Source organism: Schizophyllum commune, assembly GCF_000143185.2.
Source record: "Schizophyllum commune H4-8 unplaced genomic scaffold SCHCOscaffold_8, whole genome shotgun sequence".
NCBI classification, from domain to species: domain Eukaryota; kingdom Fungi; phylum Basidiomycota; class Agaricomycetes; order Agaricales; family Schizophyllaceae; genus Schizophyllum; species Schizophyllum commune.
Window position 1 is genome coordinate 27,108 of NW_026089545.1, and position 13,092 is coordinate 40,199.

General features: G+C 59.2%; 6 protein-coding genes and 1 non-coding gene across 7 annotated transcripts; 4 read left to right on the top strand and 3 right to left on the bottom strand.

The window, feature by feature from the left end:
* Positions 1-2,071: 2,071 nt before the first annotated feature.
* SCHCODRAFT_02630261 (T-complex protein 1) lies at positions 2,072-4,666 on the top strand. The gene is made up of 9 exons (XM_003030734.2): positions 2,072-2,243; positions 2,293-2,514; positions 2,563-2,653; positions 2,703-2,839; positions 2,893-3,037; positions 3,085-3,339; positions 3,391-3,539; positions 3,632-4,291; positions 4,348-4,666. The coding sequence occupies exons 2-9, from the start codon at positions 2,458-2,460 to the stop codon at positions 4,534-4,536; spliced, it is 1,683 nt and encodes a 560-aa protein (XP_003030780.1). The 5' UTR covers positions 2,072-2,243; positions 2,293-2,457; the 3' UTR covers positions 4,537-4,666.
* Positions 2,165-2,250, top strand: SCHCODRAFT_t147. Its single transcript has one exon. It is a non-coding gene; the product is annotated as a tRNA-Lys (tRNA).
* Positions 4,667-5,341: 675 nt separating the features above from the next.
* SCHCODRAFT_02508467 (uncharacterized protein) lies at positions 5,342-6,990 on the bottom strand (the record flags this gene model as incomplete). Its single annotated transcript, XM_003030305.1, has 2 exons — positions 5,342-5,686; positions 5,737-6,990. 2 exons carry the CDS (start codon positions 6,988-6,990, stop codon positions 5,342-5,344), a joined length of 1,599 nt encoding a protein of 532 aa, XP_003030351.1.
* A 223-nt stretch (positions 6,991-7,213) lies between these two features.
* On the bottom strand, positions 7,214-8,329 carry SCHCODRAFT_02331038 (uncharacterized protein). Its single transcript, XM_050342394.1, has 2 exons — positions 7,781-8,329; positions 7,214-7,704 (listed from the first exon to the last, which is right to left on the bottom strand). The coding sequence occupies exons 1-2, from the start codon at positions 8,171-8,173 to the stop codon at positions 7,381-7,383; spliced, it is 717 nt and encodes a 238-aa protein (XP_050199001.1). The 5' UTR covers positions 8,174-8,329; the 3' UTR covers positions 7,214-7,380.
* On the top strand, positions 8,002-9,911 carry SCHCODRAFT_02630268 (ribonuclease H-like protein). The gene is made up of 4 exons (XM_050345577.1): positions 8,002-8,031; positions 8,079-8,326; positions 8,416-8,848; positions 9,247-9,911. The coding sequence occupies exons 2-4, from the start codon at positions 8,172-8,174 to the stop codon at positions 9,766-9,768; spliced, it is 1,110 nt and encodes a 369-aa protein (XP_050199002.1). The 5' UTR covers positions 8,002-8,031; positions 8,079-8,171; the 3' UTR covers positions 9,769-9,911.
* An 86-nt stretch (positions 9,912-9,997) lies between these two features.
* On the top strand, positions 9,998-11,386 carry SCHCODRAFT_02582109 (uncharacterized protein). Its single transcript, XM_003030732.2, has 2 exons — positions 9,998-10,308; positions 10,357-11,386. Exons 1-2 carry the CDS (start codon positions 10,037-10,039, stop codon positions 11,285-11,287), a joined length of 1,203 nt encoding a protein of 400 aa, XP_003030778.2. The 5' UTR covers positions 9,998-10,036; the 3' UTR covers positions 11,288-11,386.
* Positions 11,387-11,396: 10 nt separating this feature from the next.
* Positions 11,397-12,866, bottom strand: SCHCODRAFT_01098778 (uncharacterized protein; the record flags this gene model as incomplete). Its single annotated transcript, XM_003030304.2, has 4 exons — positions 11,397-12,464; positions 12,514-12,567; positions 12,618-12,657; positions 12,709-12,866. The coding sequence occupies 4 exons, from the start codon at positions 12,864-12,866 to the stop codon at positions 11,397-11,399; spliced, it is 1,320 nt and encodes a 439-aa protein (XP_003030350.1).
* Between the last annotated feature and the right edge of the window lie 226 nt (positions 12,867-13,092).

Consider the following 13,092-nt stretch of genomic DNA (forward strand, 5'->3'; position numbering starts at 1 on the left):
GGTGCCGTTAGAGTCAGGAGGGATCCACTGATGGAAAAGCCTGAGCACCCATCTGCCATGTCGCGTGCGCGGTGCAGGAGTACGCCACTTGAGCTGTGGGTGGTAAGACAAACTCTCGCACTGCCGCAAAGTACTGTTGACATATCTTCACGGCGATCACTGGACCAGTGTAGGTAGGCATCGTCGCGCTAACGTCGGGGAGCGGCAATTGTAGTAATGTGTTCTTCCATATGGGCGGTATATATGGGCGGTATACTGTAAAAAAACCTCGGACGACTTAACGACGCAGGTCTCCAGATTTCGTCAAATCGACACATCGAACCGGCGAGCTCGATCAGTCGAGACCTAGGTCGACACCTGTGATCGGGACTTACACTGAAAGAACCCTTTGCACTCTACTGGCCCTCGTGGCCGCGGTAGGCAGGCAGTCAGTCGCTGGAGGGAGGGGCGAGCAGGAAATCCCGCGCACCGCCACGTGCAATCCACGTGACAACTTGAACCTCGCCGGTACCGTCCTCCCTTGGCGATGGAAGTCATTGGTCACCATCTCAGCTCCATACGAGCGAGGCCCTGTATGGCATTACAACAGCTAAGAGGTGAGGGCACCTACTCGGAATGGCATTAAACAGAATCGAGGCTTTTGAGTTCGAGGGGGCCTCGTGACCAGCGCTGTGACGAGCCCCGGCTTACCGGCCCTCGCGCACTCATCCCTGTCAAGTAGGGTATGGTGCGCACTTTTCAGTCAGCCCTGCAACTCTCTGAGCGAGCGTGCAGGTCCCTTCGCACCGGTAGGGCATCGCCCTCGTGAGATATCAAGATCCTTCAGCTGTCCGTGCCCTGCGGACCACATGCCCTGTTGAGCAGCCACCGCTGAGCTACTCCCAGCCACAAAGGAGGCCTGCTATGCAGCGCTCGACTGCAGGGAGATTCTCGATCAACTGCGTTAATTGGTTGACCTCACCGACAAGGTGTGTCGTTTTGCATCGAGCTCGGAGACTTGTGTCGCTAACTCACCTTCGAGGTTTTTTTACAGTATACCGCCCATACTTCCAAGCGCACTTTCCGCTTAAAGGCGACACTAAGGCAGTCAGCTCTCAGTGAGTGATCTGGCGCGTACCACCATCCTCTGTGGGCACATCGACGAGCAAGAGCGATGCGAGTTTCGGATGGACAATAGCACTCGGAGCATAACATCCCACCCTCCGACGCGACTTCAGGATCGAGATTGAGAGAACTGGAGCCACAGCCAAGGTATGACTCCCTTGATTTCGCGCACCTGCATCCGCTGAGCGTATCGAAAACATAATATTGTCGCCAGACGGCACTGTGCCGCGCATGCTTGCCACGAAGACAAAGACGTCAGGCTCTTTGAGCGCTTCGTAGTCTGGAAGGGAAGCAGAGCAGGCTGAGATACCAGAGTGAAGACGTTACACAGAGGTAAAGTATTTGACCATAGACAAACCGATGCTCGATGTGAAAGAGTTCAGCAGAGCGTCGGGACGCCGGCGCAGGAGCGGATTCTGAGTGCTGCAGGTCGGGAAGCAAAAAGACGAGAACTCGAGAGGAGAACGGGTCAGCTGCAGGATCAGAGCGCGCGGAGGGGTAAATGTGGAAAGCAAATTCGTGCAAGCGAAAGCGCTGGAGACGGACGCGAGCTGGCAGGAGCGCAGGAGAAGGCCAGATCGGAAAGCAGGATGCGAGCACAGAGTCTCATATGGAGCAGAGCGAAAATGTCGAGATTGGCTGGAGTAGGGCACTGAAGGCGAACAAACCGGCATGACGGTCTAGAGTCGAGACGAGAGTTTTCCGGCTTGCGAGAGGCGCCTCTGGCTCGCGTGTCTCATTCTCCTAGGATTTTCTACCTCAGTACTTCATGAAAGTGATTCCTTTGCCTTCCTCGACATCCATTTACTTCGCGCGAAGGAAGAAGAAGAAAGGAAAGAGGCAGAAGTGTGTCACTATCAATGGAATTGGGGTTCTCGGCGATCGCCGGACGCCGCTTGGACCCGCGCGTCACATACCGCATCTTCGTAGTTAGTCCTTGCTTTATCCTCTTGTCCTTTACCACCATCAACGACAGTTGGGATACCTTCGATCCTGCTCAACTCGTACTATCGGTATCGTGAAGAGCGAACGAGAAAGTACGGTTGCATTGGTCTGCACCGCCCGCCTAGCTCAATCGGATAGAGCGTCAGACTCTTACTGCTAGGCGGAATCTGAAGGCTGCGAGTTCGACCCTCGCGGTGGGCTATCTTTTTGTCATCTCAATCTCAGGCAGTAACCCCCTTGCAGACGTGAAGTCCTGCCGACATTTGGTGAACAGTTGAGACACCGACGCCGTCGTTGCTCGCGCAGAACCACGAGGAGTGAAGCCGTGCGCGCTAGCGATCAATTCCATCAACGCGATCGGGCGGCATACGCGTCTTGTCTTTTTCGTTCATCCCGAGCGCGTCCAAGATGTCGCTCAAGGTCCCCAAAGCAAACAACATAGAGCTCTTTAAGGAGGGGTACAAGGTGCGTGAACTGCACTCTGGACTGCGATGTTTGCTTACGCACGCGCAGCACCTACAAGGACTCGACGATGCGGTTCTGCGCAATATTCAGGCAGTAGCCGAGCTCTCCGACCTGGTCAGGACAAGTTTTGGTCCCAATGGTGCGCGGTGTAGCCCTCCGCAATTGAAAATGCCTTGACATCTCGCCAGGCCGCAACAAGCTGATCATCAACCATCTCGGGCGCCTCTTCGTCACCTCCGATGCTGCCACGATCATTCGCGAGATCGAGGTCGTCCATCCAGCCGCGAAGCTACTCGTCATGGCCTCGCAAGCGCAGGAGGCAGAGGTGCGTCCCCCCGCACGCGTCGATCGCGACCATGCACGCTGACATGAGCACAGATGGGCGACGCGACGAACGAGGTCATCATCTTCGCGGGCGAGCTGCTCAAGAAGGCCGAGCAGCTGCTTATCCTCGGCCTCCACCCGAGCGAGATCATCAAGGGGTACGAGATGGCGTCCGTCAAGGCGCAGGAGGAGCTCGAGAGTGCGTGTCGCGCAGCGCATCCATACCTCTCGACTAACTTTCCCCAGAACTCTCCGTCAAGACCCTCCCTTCCCCGTTGACCACATCATCCCTCGCGACTGCCCTCCGCCCCGCGATCGCGTCAAAGCAGTATGGCGTCGAGGACAAGCTGGCCGCGCTTGTAGCCGAGGCCTGCCTGGCAGTGATGCCCCCGAACCCGAAGAACTTTAACGTCGACAATGTGCGCGTCGTGAAGATCATGGGCAGCAGCCTCAACAACAGCACGGTCGTCCAGGGCATGGTCTTTGGCCGTGAACCAGAAGGTGAGGGGGTGCCGTCGCCCCCGCTCCCGTATCACTCACCGCGCGTTGCAGGCTCCGTCAAGAAGGTGGAGAACGCCAAGGTCGCCGTCTACACATCCGGCGTCGACATCTCGCAAACAGAAACGAAGGGCACGGTTCTCCTCAAGAACGCGAACGAGATGCTGAACTTTACCCGCGGAGAGGAGGAGCAGCTTGAGAAGGTGCGTCGCATCCCGTGCCCCTCGTCGCATCCCGTTCCCCTCGTCGCATCGCGTTCCCCCCGTTCACCGACCCGGCTTGACGTCTTCCCCAGATCATCAAAGAGATCGCCGACTCGGGCGTCCGCGTCGTCATCGCCGGCTCCACCGTCGGCGACCTCGCCCTCCACTACCTCAACCGCCACAACATCGCCGTCCTCAAGGTCCTCTCCAAGTTCGACCTCCGCCGCCTCTGCCGCGTCGTCGGCGCTACCCCGCTCGCGCGCCTTGGTGCCCCGACCGCCGAGGAGGCGGGCCATGCCGACGTCTTTGAGACCAAGGAGATCGGCGGCGACCGCGTCACCGTCGTGCGCCAGCTCGGACCCGGCGACCCCGGCTTCAAACCGGACGGCAAGGGCGAGCCGACGCGCACGGCGACCGTGCTCCTGCGCGGCGCGACCGCGAACCGGCTGGACGACCTCGAGCGCGCGGTCGACGACGGCGTGAACGTGCTGAAGGCGCTGCTGAAGGACGGCCGGCTCGTCCCCGGCGCGGGCGCGGCCGAGCTCGAGCTCGCGCGGCGGGTGGACACGTACGGCGCGGGGCTCCGCGGGCTCGCGCAGCACGCGGTGCGGCGGTACGCGCAGGCGCTGGAGGCGGTGCCGCGCGCGCTGGCGGAGAACGCGATGGGCGGGCGCGCGGGGAACGAGGTCGTGAGCAAGCTGTGGGCGAAGCACGAGGCCGAGGGCGGCGAGGAGTGGGGTGTGGATGTGGAGGTGAGTGGGGAGGGTCTCGTGAGGCTGAAGGGGTCGTTGCTGACGTGCGGTTGCAGGGCGAGTCCGACGGCACCCTTCCTGCTGCGCAGGCCGGCATCCTCGATGCGCTCGCCGCGAAGGCGTGGGCGCTGCGTCTGGCGACCGAGGCCGCCGTCAGCGTTCTCAGCGTCGATAGCATCATCATGAGCAAGCCTGCGGGCGGCCCGAAAGTGCCGCAGCAGGCGGGCAATTGGGACGAGGATTAGTGGTAGCGAAATCTGCAGAAAGAAGAGCGTAGATGGGGAGGGGATACTGACAGTAGAGAAGGGACGCGTAGTATACTCATTTGTATCCATAGTTGCTTCAGCGCGCAAAAGCCACCTTGATGGCCACAAACAGCGTGCGCGATCGGAGCTTGGTTCGAGCGTTCCGTGGACCTTTACGTTGAGAAGGGGGACATTGAGCACTATCGCAGATTTCCGTAGTGTGAGCGAAGGCCCTTGGTCTGTCACTGAATTCAGGAGGATTGAGAACAACGGCGAAAGATACTTCACCGGCGTTCGAGTCGAAATTGCGGAGTGAATTTCCAACTACAGATTCCGAGGCGCACTGCACCCAGCAATATCATTATAATTCCGAGACAACAGACACTGAGATTGAGTAGATAAGTAGTGAGTTCCAAGCAGACAGAGAAGGCACAACAGACAGTAGCCAGCAATATATGTGTGGGTTTTAATACGTTAGGGTCCGGGGCTGTAGGAGAGGGATGCATAATATGTGTACAATGGGAGAGACGAGGAAAGATCCGAATCCAAGAAGAAAGGAAAGATCGTAACGTCGTAAATATCGCGCCAGATTGTGACTGGCGCCGGTCCGCTCACCGCTGTCTATACGGCGTTCTCCACCGTCTTCAGCGTCCGCCGAACATAGCGCGTCTCTCCGCCATCTATGCGGCGCCGAGAACGCCAATAACGGGGCCCGTGGTCGTCCTTTCTCACTTGCTGTGCAGCGGCTTTCCGCGTCGATGATTGTCAGCCGAGGCCTTCGCCTTTCGCATCGAGCGGGCTGCCCTCAAGCACCAACCGCCATCGCATCCCGCGCCCTCGCCTGCTGGTACTGCACCCACATCGCCGTGCGGTACGCCTCCGCGCCCGGCCCGCCCTCGCGCACCTCCCACTCGATCTGCGCGCGGGAGACGGGCGGCGGGCCCTGCAGCGCGAGGTCGCGCGGGGAGACGTAGGCCGCATCGGGGTGGGCGGGGTGGCGAGCGCGCGGGCGGCGCGGGAGGCCCCGCGCCTCGAGGTGCGCGAGCTGGGCGAGGTACGCGTGGCGCTGCACGTACTCGGCGTGCGACGCCGTGTGCGGCGCGGCGCGGGCGCGCTGCAGGTAGCCGAGGCGCGCGCGCTGGGCGTGGAGCTGGGGGACGCATGAGCGACGCGCTTGGGTAGCAGGGGTGGATGACTTACCTGCGCGAACTTGGAATACGAGAACTTCGCGTCGTCGTTCGTGTCGGCCCTCTCGGGTTTTGCCTCGTCAGCCCCCGCGGCCCGCCCCTCGCCGCGCGACGCGATGAACGCGACCATCGCGGTGCGGACCTCGGCTTTGGGCAGGTTCTTGGCCGAGGGCGCGCGCCCCGCGCACATCGCCGGGACGACGCGCGAGCCCCGCGCAGCAGCTTCCTCACAACGCATCTCCTCCCTGGCCTGCCGGGCGTACTCCGCGATAATGGCGAGGCGCTTCATACCGCGTTCTCGTCGCCTCTCCTCCTCGGGGTCAACGAGCACCTCAGAAGGGTCGCCAGACTCCGCAGAGTCGGTGGACTCGTCAGAGTGACTGTGCCCGTCTTCGGAGTTGGCGCGCTCGTCCCCAGGAGGAGAACGGTCATCGCTGTCCTTAGTTAGGATGTTCGCGTCGTCCTCAGTGAGCGACAAATAATCATCGCCAAAGGAAATGAGGTGGTCGTCGGGGGAGGGGATGAGTGCGGTGTCGTCGAGCGAGACGAGGTTCGACGCCGGCGGCGAGGCGGAAGAGTAAGCCCCCTCATCCTCGCTCGCCGAGAAAAACTCCTCGGACGAGGACGATGGCGAGGAGAAGACTTCGCCACTGGAGGAGGACGCCGGAGAGCCCTCTTCTCCGCTCGATGGCGCCTCCTCGTCGTCGTCCGAATAGTAGCCCTCCGACCTCGGATACTGCGGCCGGCGCGTGACGATGAAGGAGGTGGGCTTCGAGGCGTTGTCGGTGAGCGGCAGATTGGCGACGTGGGGCGACCCGGCGGCGAGTGGGAGCCCGTTGTTCGCGATGTAGGGGAGGCCGTGGGTGGCGATGTAGGAAAAGCCGCCAACGTAGGGAGAGCCGCCAACGTAGGGAGAGCCGTCATGCACGTACGCCATCCGGGGCGGCGCGTACTCTTTGTTGGTCTTGTTAGCCTGGCACAGCTGCCCGGACGGCGCGTGCGCCTGGTACTGGTACCCCGAAGGCGCGCGGTGCAGCGCGTTGGCCTTCGACGACTGGTAGAGGCTGCTCATGTACGAGGGTAGGTACGTGAGGCTCGGAAGTGAGGTCGCGGACTTTGTGTCGGGGCGCGTGAGAGAGGTCATGCCGGGGCGCCTGACCTGCGGCATTTCGCGACGCGCCGCAGAAGTCAGGCGCGGATAGGCAGGTGCGCGACGCTGTGCGCGGTTGGAGGGCAGAGATGGCACGCAGTACGCCGGATAGGACATGATGATGGTGGTTCTGGAAGAGTTGACGAAGCCGCGACTGAAGGTTCGTGGCGCTCAATTTATATGGGTCTGTTGTCGGCCACTTGTCAGTTGTCGGCGGGCAGTCAACCATTGGCAACCACTCACCTGTCAGCAGTCGACTGTCGGGCAGTCAACAGGGAATAGATCCACGCGACTGAGCACAGGACGCGTCGAAGTTGGGGTGGCGAGGGCGGTCAACGGCGCGACGACGGGTCCAAGTACGCAGTGGCAAATGGGGCGGAAGCAAGGAGCAAGCACAGCTAGGTCCGTTTCTTATATAGGACGCCACGCGCCCGCGCTGAAAGCCCCGCTCGGCGCCATGGCCGCCCCTCGTCTCTGAAAGAGGAGCACAATGAATCGCCCGGTCGATCAGCCGGCGCGTGTCGTGTTTGTCGGTCGCATTGATGAGCGCGACTGAATAGAGTGGCTTGTGCTTGGCGATACAATTATAGCGCGGGGATGGCCTGAATGGCGCGGAGTAGGGCGTGATGAGGCCGACAATTGCAGATTCCCGGCGTTTGTTCCCAATAAGGCTATCTTTGAGTTCGGATTGGCTGCGGAGGCGGGGCGCGAGCGATAGATCGACGTAAAACAAAGAAAGATGCATATCAGGAGAAGCGTATCAGCCTTACACGGAGCCTCGACGGTCCATTCGCGGTGCATGGTCCGGCAGTTCCGCATACAATGACGCGCCTGAAAGCGCGCGTTAGGCCAGCGTCTTCCCATGATTTTCTTCCGAGCGAAGGCTTCGATGGCCACATTGACTCACTAGTATCACAAAACGATTCTGCTGGGTTCTGCTGCTTCGCCGACATACAACACGCGCAAGGCCTGCACGCAAGTTGCATGTTCGGAAGCAAAACGCACGCCGTGGGAAGTTTCGACAAAAGCGGCTGAAAGACGCCACGAGCGCGGAGGATCCGATCGAGCCGTCGATCGCGTTTGCCGCAGAGCACCATGTCGAAGACGAGCAAAAGTGCGCCGGCGGCACCGTCATCGAATTGGTTGGCGTTGCAGAAGGTGCGTGAGCGGTCGGAGAGTATGCGAGAGAGCTCATGTGTGTGCAGTCTTTGGGAAAGTCGACGCACAAGTCGAAGGGGAAGCAGGCAGATGAGCAGCCACGGAAACGACGCAAACTATCGCATGAGTCGGAGGAGCTCATGTTTAGCCGCGCGCCGCGGGCGGAAGCTCAAGATGCCTCTGCGTCTGCTGGACCAAGCACTTCGGCATCGAACGAGGTCGTGAACGGGGAGTCGCTTCCCGCGCTGCGGCAGATGGTGCTTGGGAAGACGGCGCTTACGGAAGCGCACAAGCAGTGCGTATGCCATACTTCCCCCTGCATCACACACTGATCGAACTATCGTCGTCTTCGTCCTTCTGCCTTCCCCTAATCCACCGCCCCAGGCCCGGCAAATACCTCGCCATGGACTGCGAGATGGTCGGCGTCGGCCCCGAAGGCACCGAATCCTCCCTCGCCCGCGTCTCCCTCGTCAACTTCCACGGCGCCGTCCTCCTCGACGTCTTCGTCCGCCAGCGCGAGCGCGTCACCGACTACCGGACGCACGTATCGGGCGTCAGGGAGAGGGACATGATCGGCGCGCGGCCGTTCGAGGAGGTGCAGAAGCAGGTTGCGGCGCTGTTGGCGGACAAGATCCTCGTCGGGCACGCGGTGCACAACGATCTGCAGGCGCTCCTCCTCTCCCACCCGCGCGCGCAGACGCGCGACACGCAGTTCTTCGCGGGCAAGCTCAGGCTTGTGCGCAGCAGCCGGGTTGCACTAAGGGCCCTCGTGCAGCAGGAGCTGGGCATGGCAATTCAGGCGGGGGAGCATAGTTCGGTACGCACCGAATCTTTTCCGTACTCACCCGCCTCTCCTTCTTGATCCCGCCCTTGAACATGCTCCTATGCGCTCCCACCTCTTCTTCCATACGCTCTTACCTCCTGTCCCATACGCACGCCCGACCTCGTGTTCCTACGCGCTTGTTTCCGTCTTCCTCCGCTTGTTCCCGTATCCCTCTCCTTCACCGACATGTCCTCCCCCCTCATCCTGATGCGCACTTTTCAACCTGGACTCACATCCTCCCCTCACTTACACCCTCCCCTCACTCACATCCTCCCCTCACTCACATCTCCCCTTACTCACATCCTTCCCTCACTGGCATCCTCCCCTCACTTACATCCTCCCCCTCACTCACATCCTCCCCTTACTTATTACTTACATCATCCCCCCCCCAGGTCACCGACGCCCGCGCCACCATGGCCGTCTTCCGCATCCACCGGCGCGCGTGGGAGGCGTGGGCCGCCGCGCAGGCGCGGAAGCGCGCGCAGAGCGAGAGTAAGGGGAACAAGCGGAGGCATGGGTCGCTAGCAGCGGATGCCGATGAAGTAGGAGTTGCGGATGCCGATGATGTAGGGGTTGCGGACGATGAGGAAGACGGTGAAGGGGTTGGTATGGAAGGAGGCGAGGACGAGACGCCCTGGCGCACGCCCTCTAAGCCGAAATCCACTTCTTCGTCGAGGAAGTCCTCCACCTCGTCGAAGAAAACCAAACCCCACCCCAAACAGGGGATCTCCTCCGGCCTCTCGACCGTCGTGCGGCACGCGGGCGGGGCGAGGGAGGTGAGGCGGGGGGCGGGGGCGAGCGGGAGTATAGGAGGCAAGTCGGCGAGGGAGGGCGGCGCAAAACCAGCCAAGGAGAAGACACAGTGGTGGAAGGAGCTCGGGTCCGGGACGGTGAAGGGGTCGATGCGGTTATGAGGTCGATGCGGTTATGAGGTCGATGCGGTTATGAGGTGTGGGGCTGGCGCGCGATGCAGGTTTCTTTACGATGTGCGCTTATTAGAGTGTATTTGCAACGCGGTTCCCGCGCACCTAGCAAAATGAGATCACACCGCAGCAAAATATTGATGGCAGTGATGGCGCCCCAGAATGGCAAGTGTGACTGATCTCTGATCACAGTTCGATCATACGCGCACAGTTCGCCCTCCGGTGGTCATCGACGCGCAGATTCATACTCGGTGCAAGCATGGATGACATCGACCTCATCCTGACACTACTCCCCATTATATCCGAGCCTCCTCCCCCTCCTCCGCCTCTCAACGCAGCTGCAGTCAGCTCAGTTGCTGCTGCCAGTGACTTCCTTGATGATTTCGAGAGGATCACCGCTCTCTTGTGCGCCGACCCTTCTCCTGAGGTCCACAAGGGTGGCAAACGAGTGCATCCAGAGCAGGGAGGCACGAGGATCACACGTGCATGGCTCGAATCAATAAGCAACCATGACTGTGTTTGGCGTTTTCGGTATGTTATACCACCCGATATCAGTGTGCATCTACTCATATATTCAAGATTGAACGCCAAAGAGCTTATCGAGCTTAGGGAAGCGCTCGACATACCAGAGCAGTTCAAAACAGCTGGTCGATACGTCTTCTCGGGCCTCGAAGCGTTATGCCTCCTTCTCGCACGTTTTCGCTCTGCTGGCGATATGTACGAGCTCTCCACAAAGTACGCGCGCTCACAGGCATCCATATCCGAGTGTATCAATGAGCTCGTCATCTGGCTGGATGAGCGATGGGAGCACATCCTGTATTTCGACCACGAACACCTTCTCCGTCCATCTGCTCTCGCCGAGTACGCTGCTGCCGTTTATGAAAAAGGAGCACCTCCTGCATCTGTCTTCGCCTTCATCGACTGTACCATCCGACAGATTGCTCGGCCAACCTGGCATCAGCAGCAGGCATACAACGGTCACAAGAAGTATCACGCCCTCAAATACCAGGCTCTCATGCTTCCGAATGGAATCATCGGCCACTTGTATGGACCGTGGGAAGGACGGCGGAACGACAATGCCCTCCTGGCTGGCAGTGGTCTGATGGAGAGGTTGGAGCGTTTCGCTATCCGGGAGGACGTACGCGAGGATGCCCCAATCGAGGAGCGCTTTCTGCAGATCTTTGGAGATCCTGCCTATGGTCTTGGCCTGCATATCCTGAGCCCATTTGCAGGACCTGGAGAGCGGACGAAGGAGCAGCAGGCTTGGAATGCAATGATGTCCAAGGTACGCATTACTGTCGAGAATGGCTTCGGAAATATTACGAACCTTTTTCCTTTCCTGAATGCCGGGTGGAAAATGCATTTGTACTCTTCTCCGGTTGGACGGTACTATAGGATTGGTGTGTTACTTGCCAACTGCATTGATTGCTTACATCCCAACCAAGTTGCTCAATACTTTGATTGTTGTCCCCCTACTTTAGAAGAGTATCTTCATGACTTCACAACATAGCTATCTTCAACGAATGACTGGAGTTAGACAAGTAGCGAATAGTTGTATGGAAGGTCAAATAAATGTATATATGTGTAGGTAAAAAGGATAGTAAACGGTGAGTAAGGTATCAGTCGCGCGGGGCAGTGAGGCGGTCACGAAGAAGAGCAAGGAAATCATTCTGAAACTGAGACGAGCGCGCAAGAAATTCCTCGTAGCGCTTCGTACTCTCAGAAACACTGTTGATGAGATCACGTACAAGCTTGTTGCTCTCCTCACGGCCCTCCCGCATCTCCCTGCTGAGCCGCTCAATATCACTCTCCTTCTTCAGCATCTTCCGAGACGAGGTCGATGATGATACCGGGTGCCGGTCCTCATTGGGCTCATGCGCATCACCGTCACGCTTGCGCTTATGCCCCAACTTTACCGTACGAGGAACGTCCTGAAGAAGCGGGGGCTTCTTCGGGACATTCTCCTTCCCAGCGGTAGGACTACCCACATCGACAGCCATTTCTGCGCTGCGCTTTTGCTTTCGATACCGATGTGATTGTGCAGATTTTGACGGGCGTGTCGACGGCGTATGAAGAATGCGCTGTGCAGGCGAGGGGCTTGCAGGGGGTGATGGAGATGAGAGTGCCGGAAAGTCCCCACGGGACACCCTTGACACATGCGGACGGCGTGGCGGCGCGGCGGTTGGTGGGTCAGGAAAGTCGGGAGAGGAGAGGACGGCTGGGATATCGTGGTTTGCATTTCGAGCAGGGGGTGGAGATGAATCAGAGGGGAGAGGTGGTAGAGAGGTCGGTGATGAGTCAGATGTGCCAAAACCAAACAAGCTATAGCGTTGAGGGGTCGCAGGATTGGGAGGGTCTGACCACCCCGCCGCATACTCCTCCGGTCGAAGGGGAAGCAGCGGTGAGCCCGCAAGAGGCGAGCCAGGGTGGCTGCAGGGCGTCGCCAAACCGGTCTCATCCAGCTGAGTCGGCGGAGCTGGGGTATGCCGTTCTGGCTCCACGTGCTCGCGGGAGCCCGGAGCGTGCGACGGCGTCGCTTGCACATCCCGAGCAGTCACTGTACCGGGGGACTGCACATCGCGTTCAGGGCTGCTGCTCCTGACAAGACCAGCCCGCTGCTTGAACCGGGACGTGCGCATCGACGCAGAACGAATCGCTTCGCCCCCAATCTTGTCCTCCCTCTCCTTCTGCAGTAACATGAGTATTTCAAACCATATGGACCACTGGTAGGCATACCTTTGCCTTAGCTGCTCGCTGAGCATCTGTTTTCGTGGCAGCATCATCTCGCGCCTGGCAGAGACGGTCGCAGGGGGCACCTAGTGATCCCGCAATCGACGAACCGGTAAGACATGATGTCCACGAGTTAGGACCTGCTGTATCCTGCAGAAAGATCAGTATATGGGGCATACGTACGAGTAGTCCCAGACATACCTCATGCCAGGCGAGTATGTCAAGCAAGCATCACCAAAAACCCCCCTGCGGCCAAGCCGCTTGAGAGCGCTTGAGATTTCAGCAGTTCCTGAAGCTGCTTGAACGCTCTTGAGCCCACTTGAGCCGGCTTGAGAACACTTGAGAATCTGGGGCTGCATCTCAAGTGAACTCAGGAGACTTGATGGTTGTCGACTTTATACACAGTCTGATTTTCTATGTTGTATATAGTCTGAGTAAAGTAGGAACAGTACATGGGGAACTAGTAGAGCATACTTGAATGGAAAGAAAAAGTGTATAAAGTATAGTACACATCAAGTATGCTAGCAGCATTTTTGAGGGAGCTGCACAAGAGCAGGGAACAGGTTCATGTTGGGGGAAGACGAG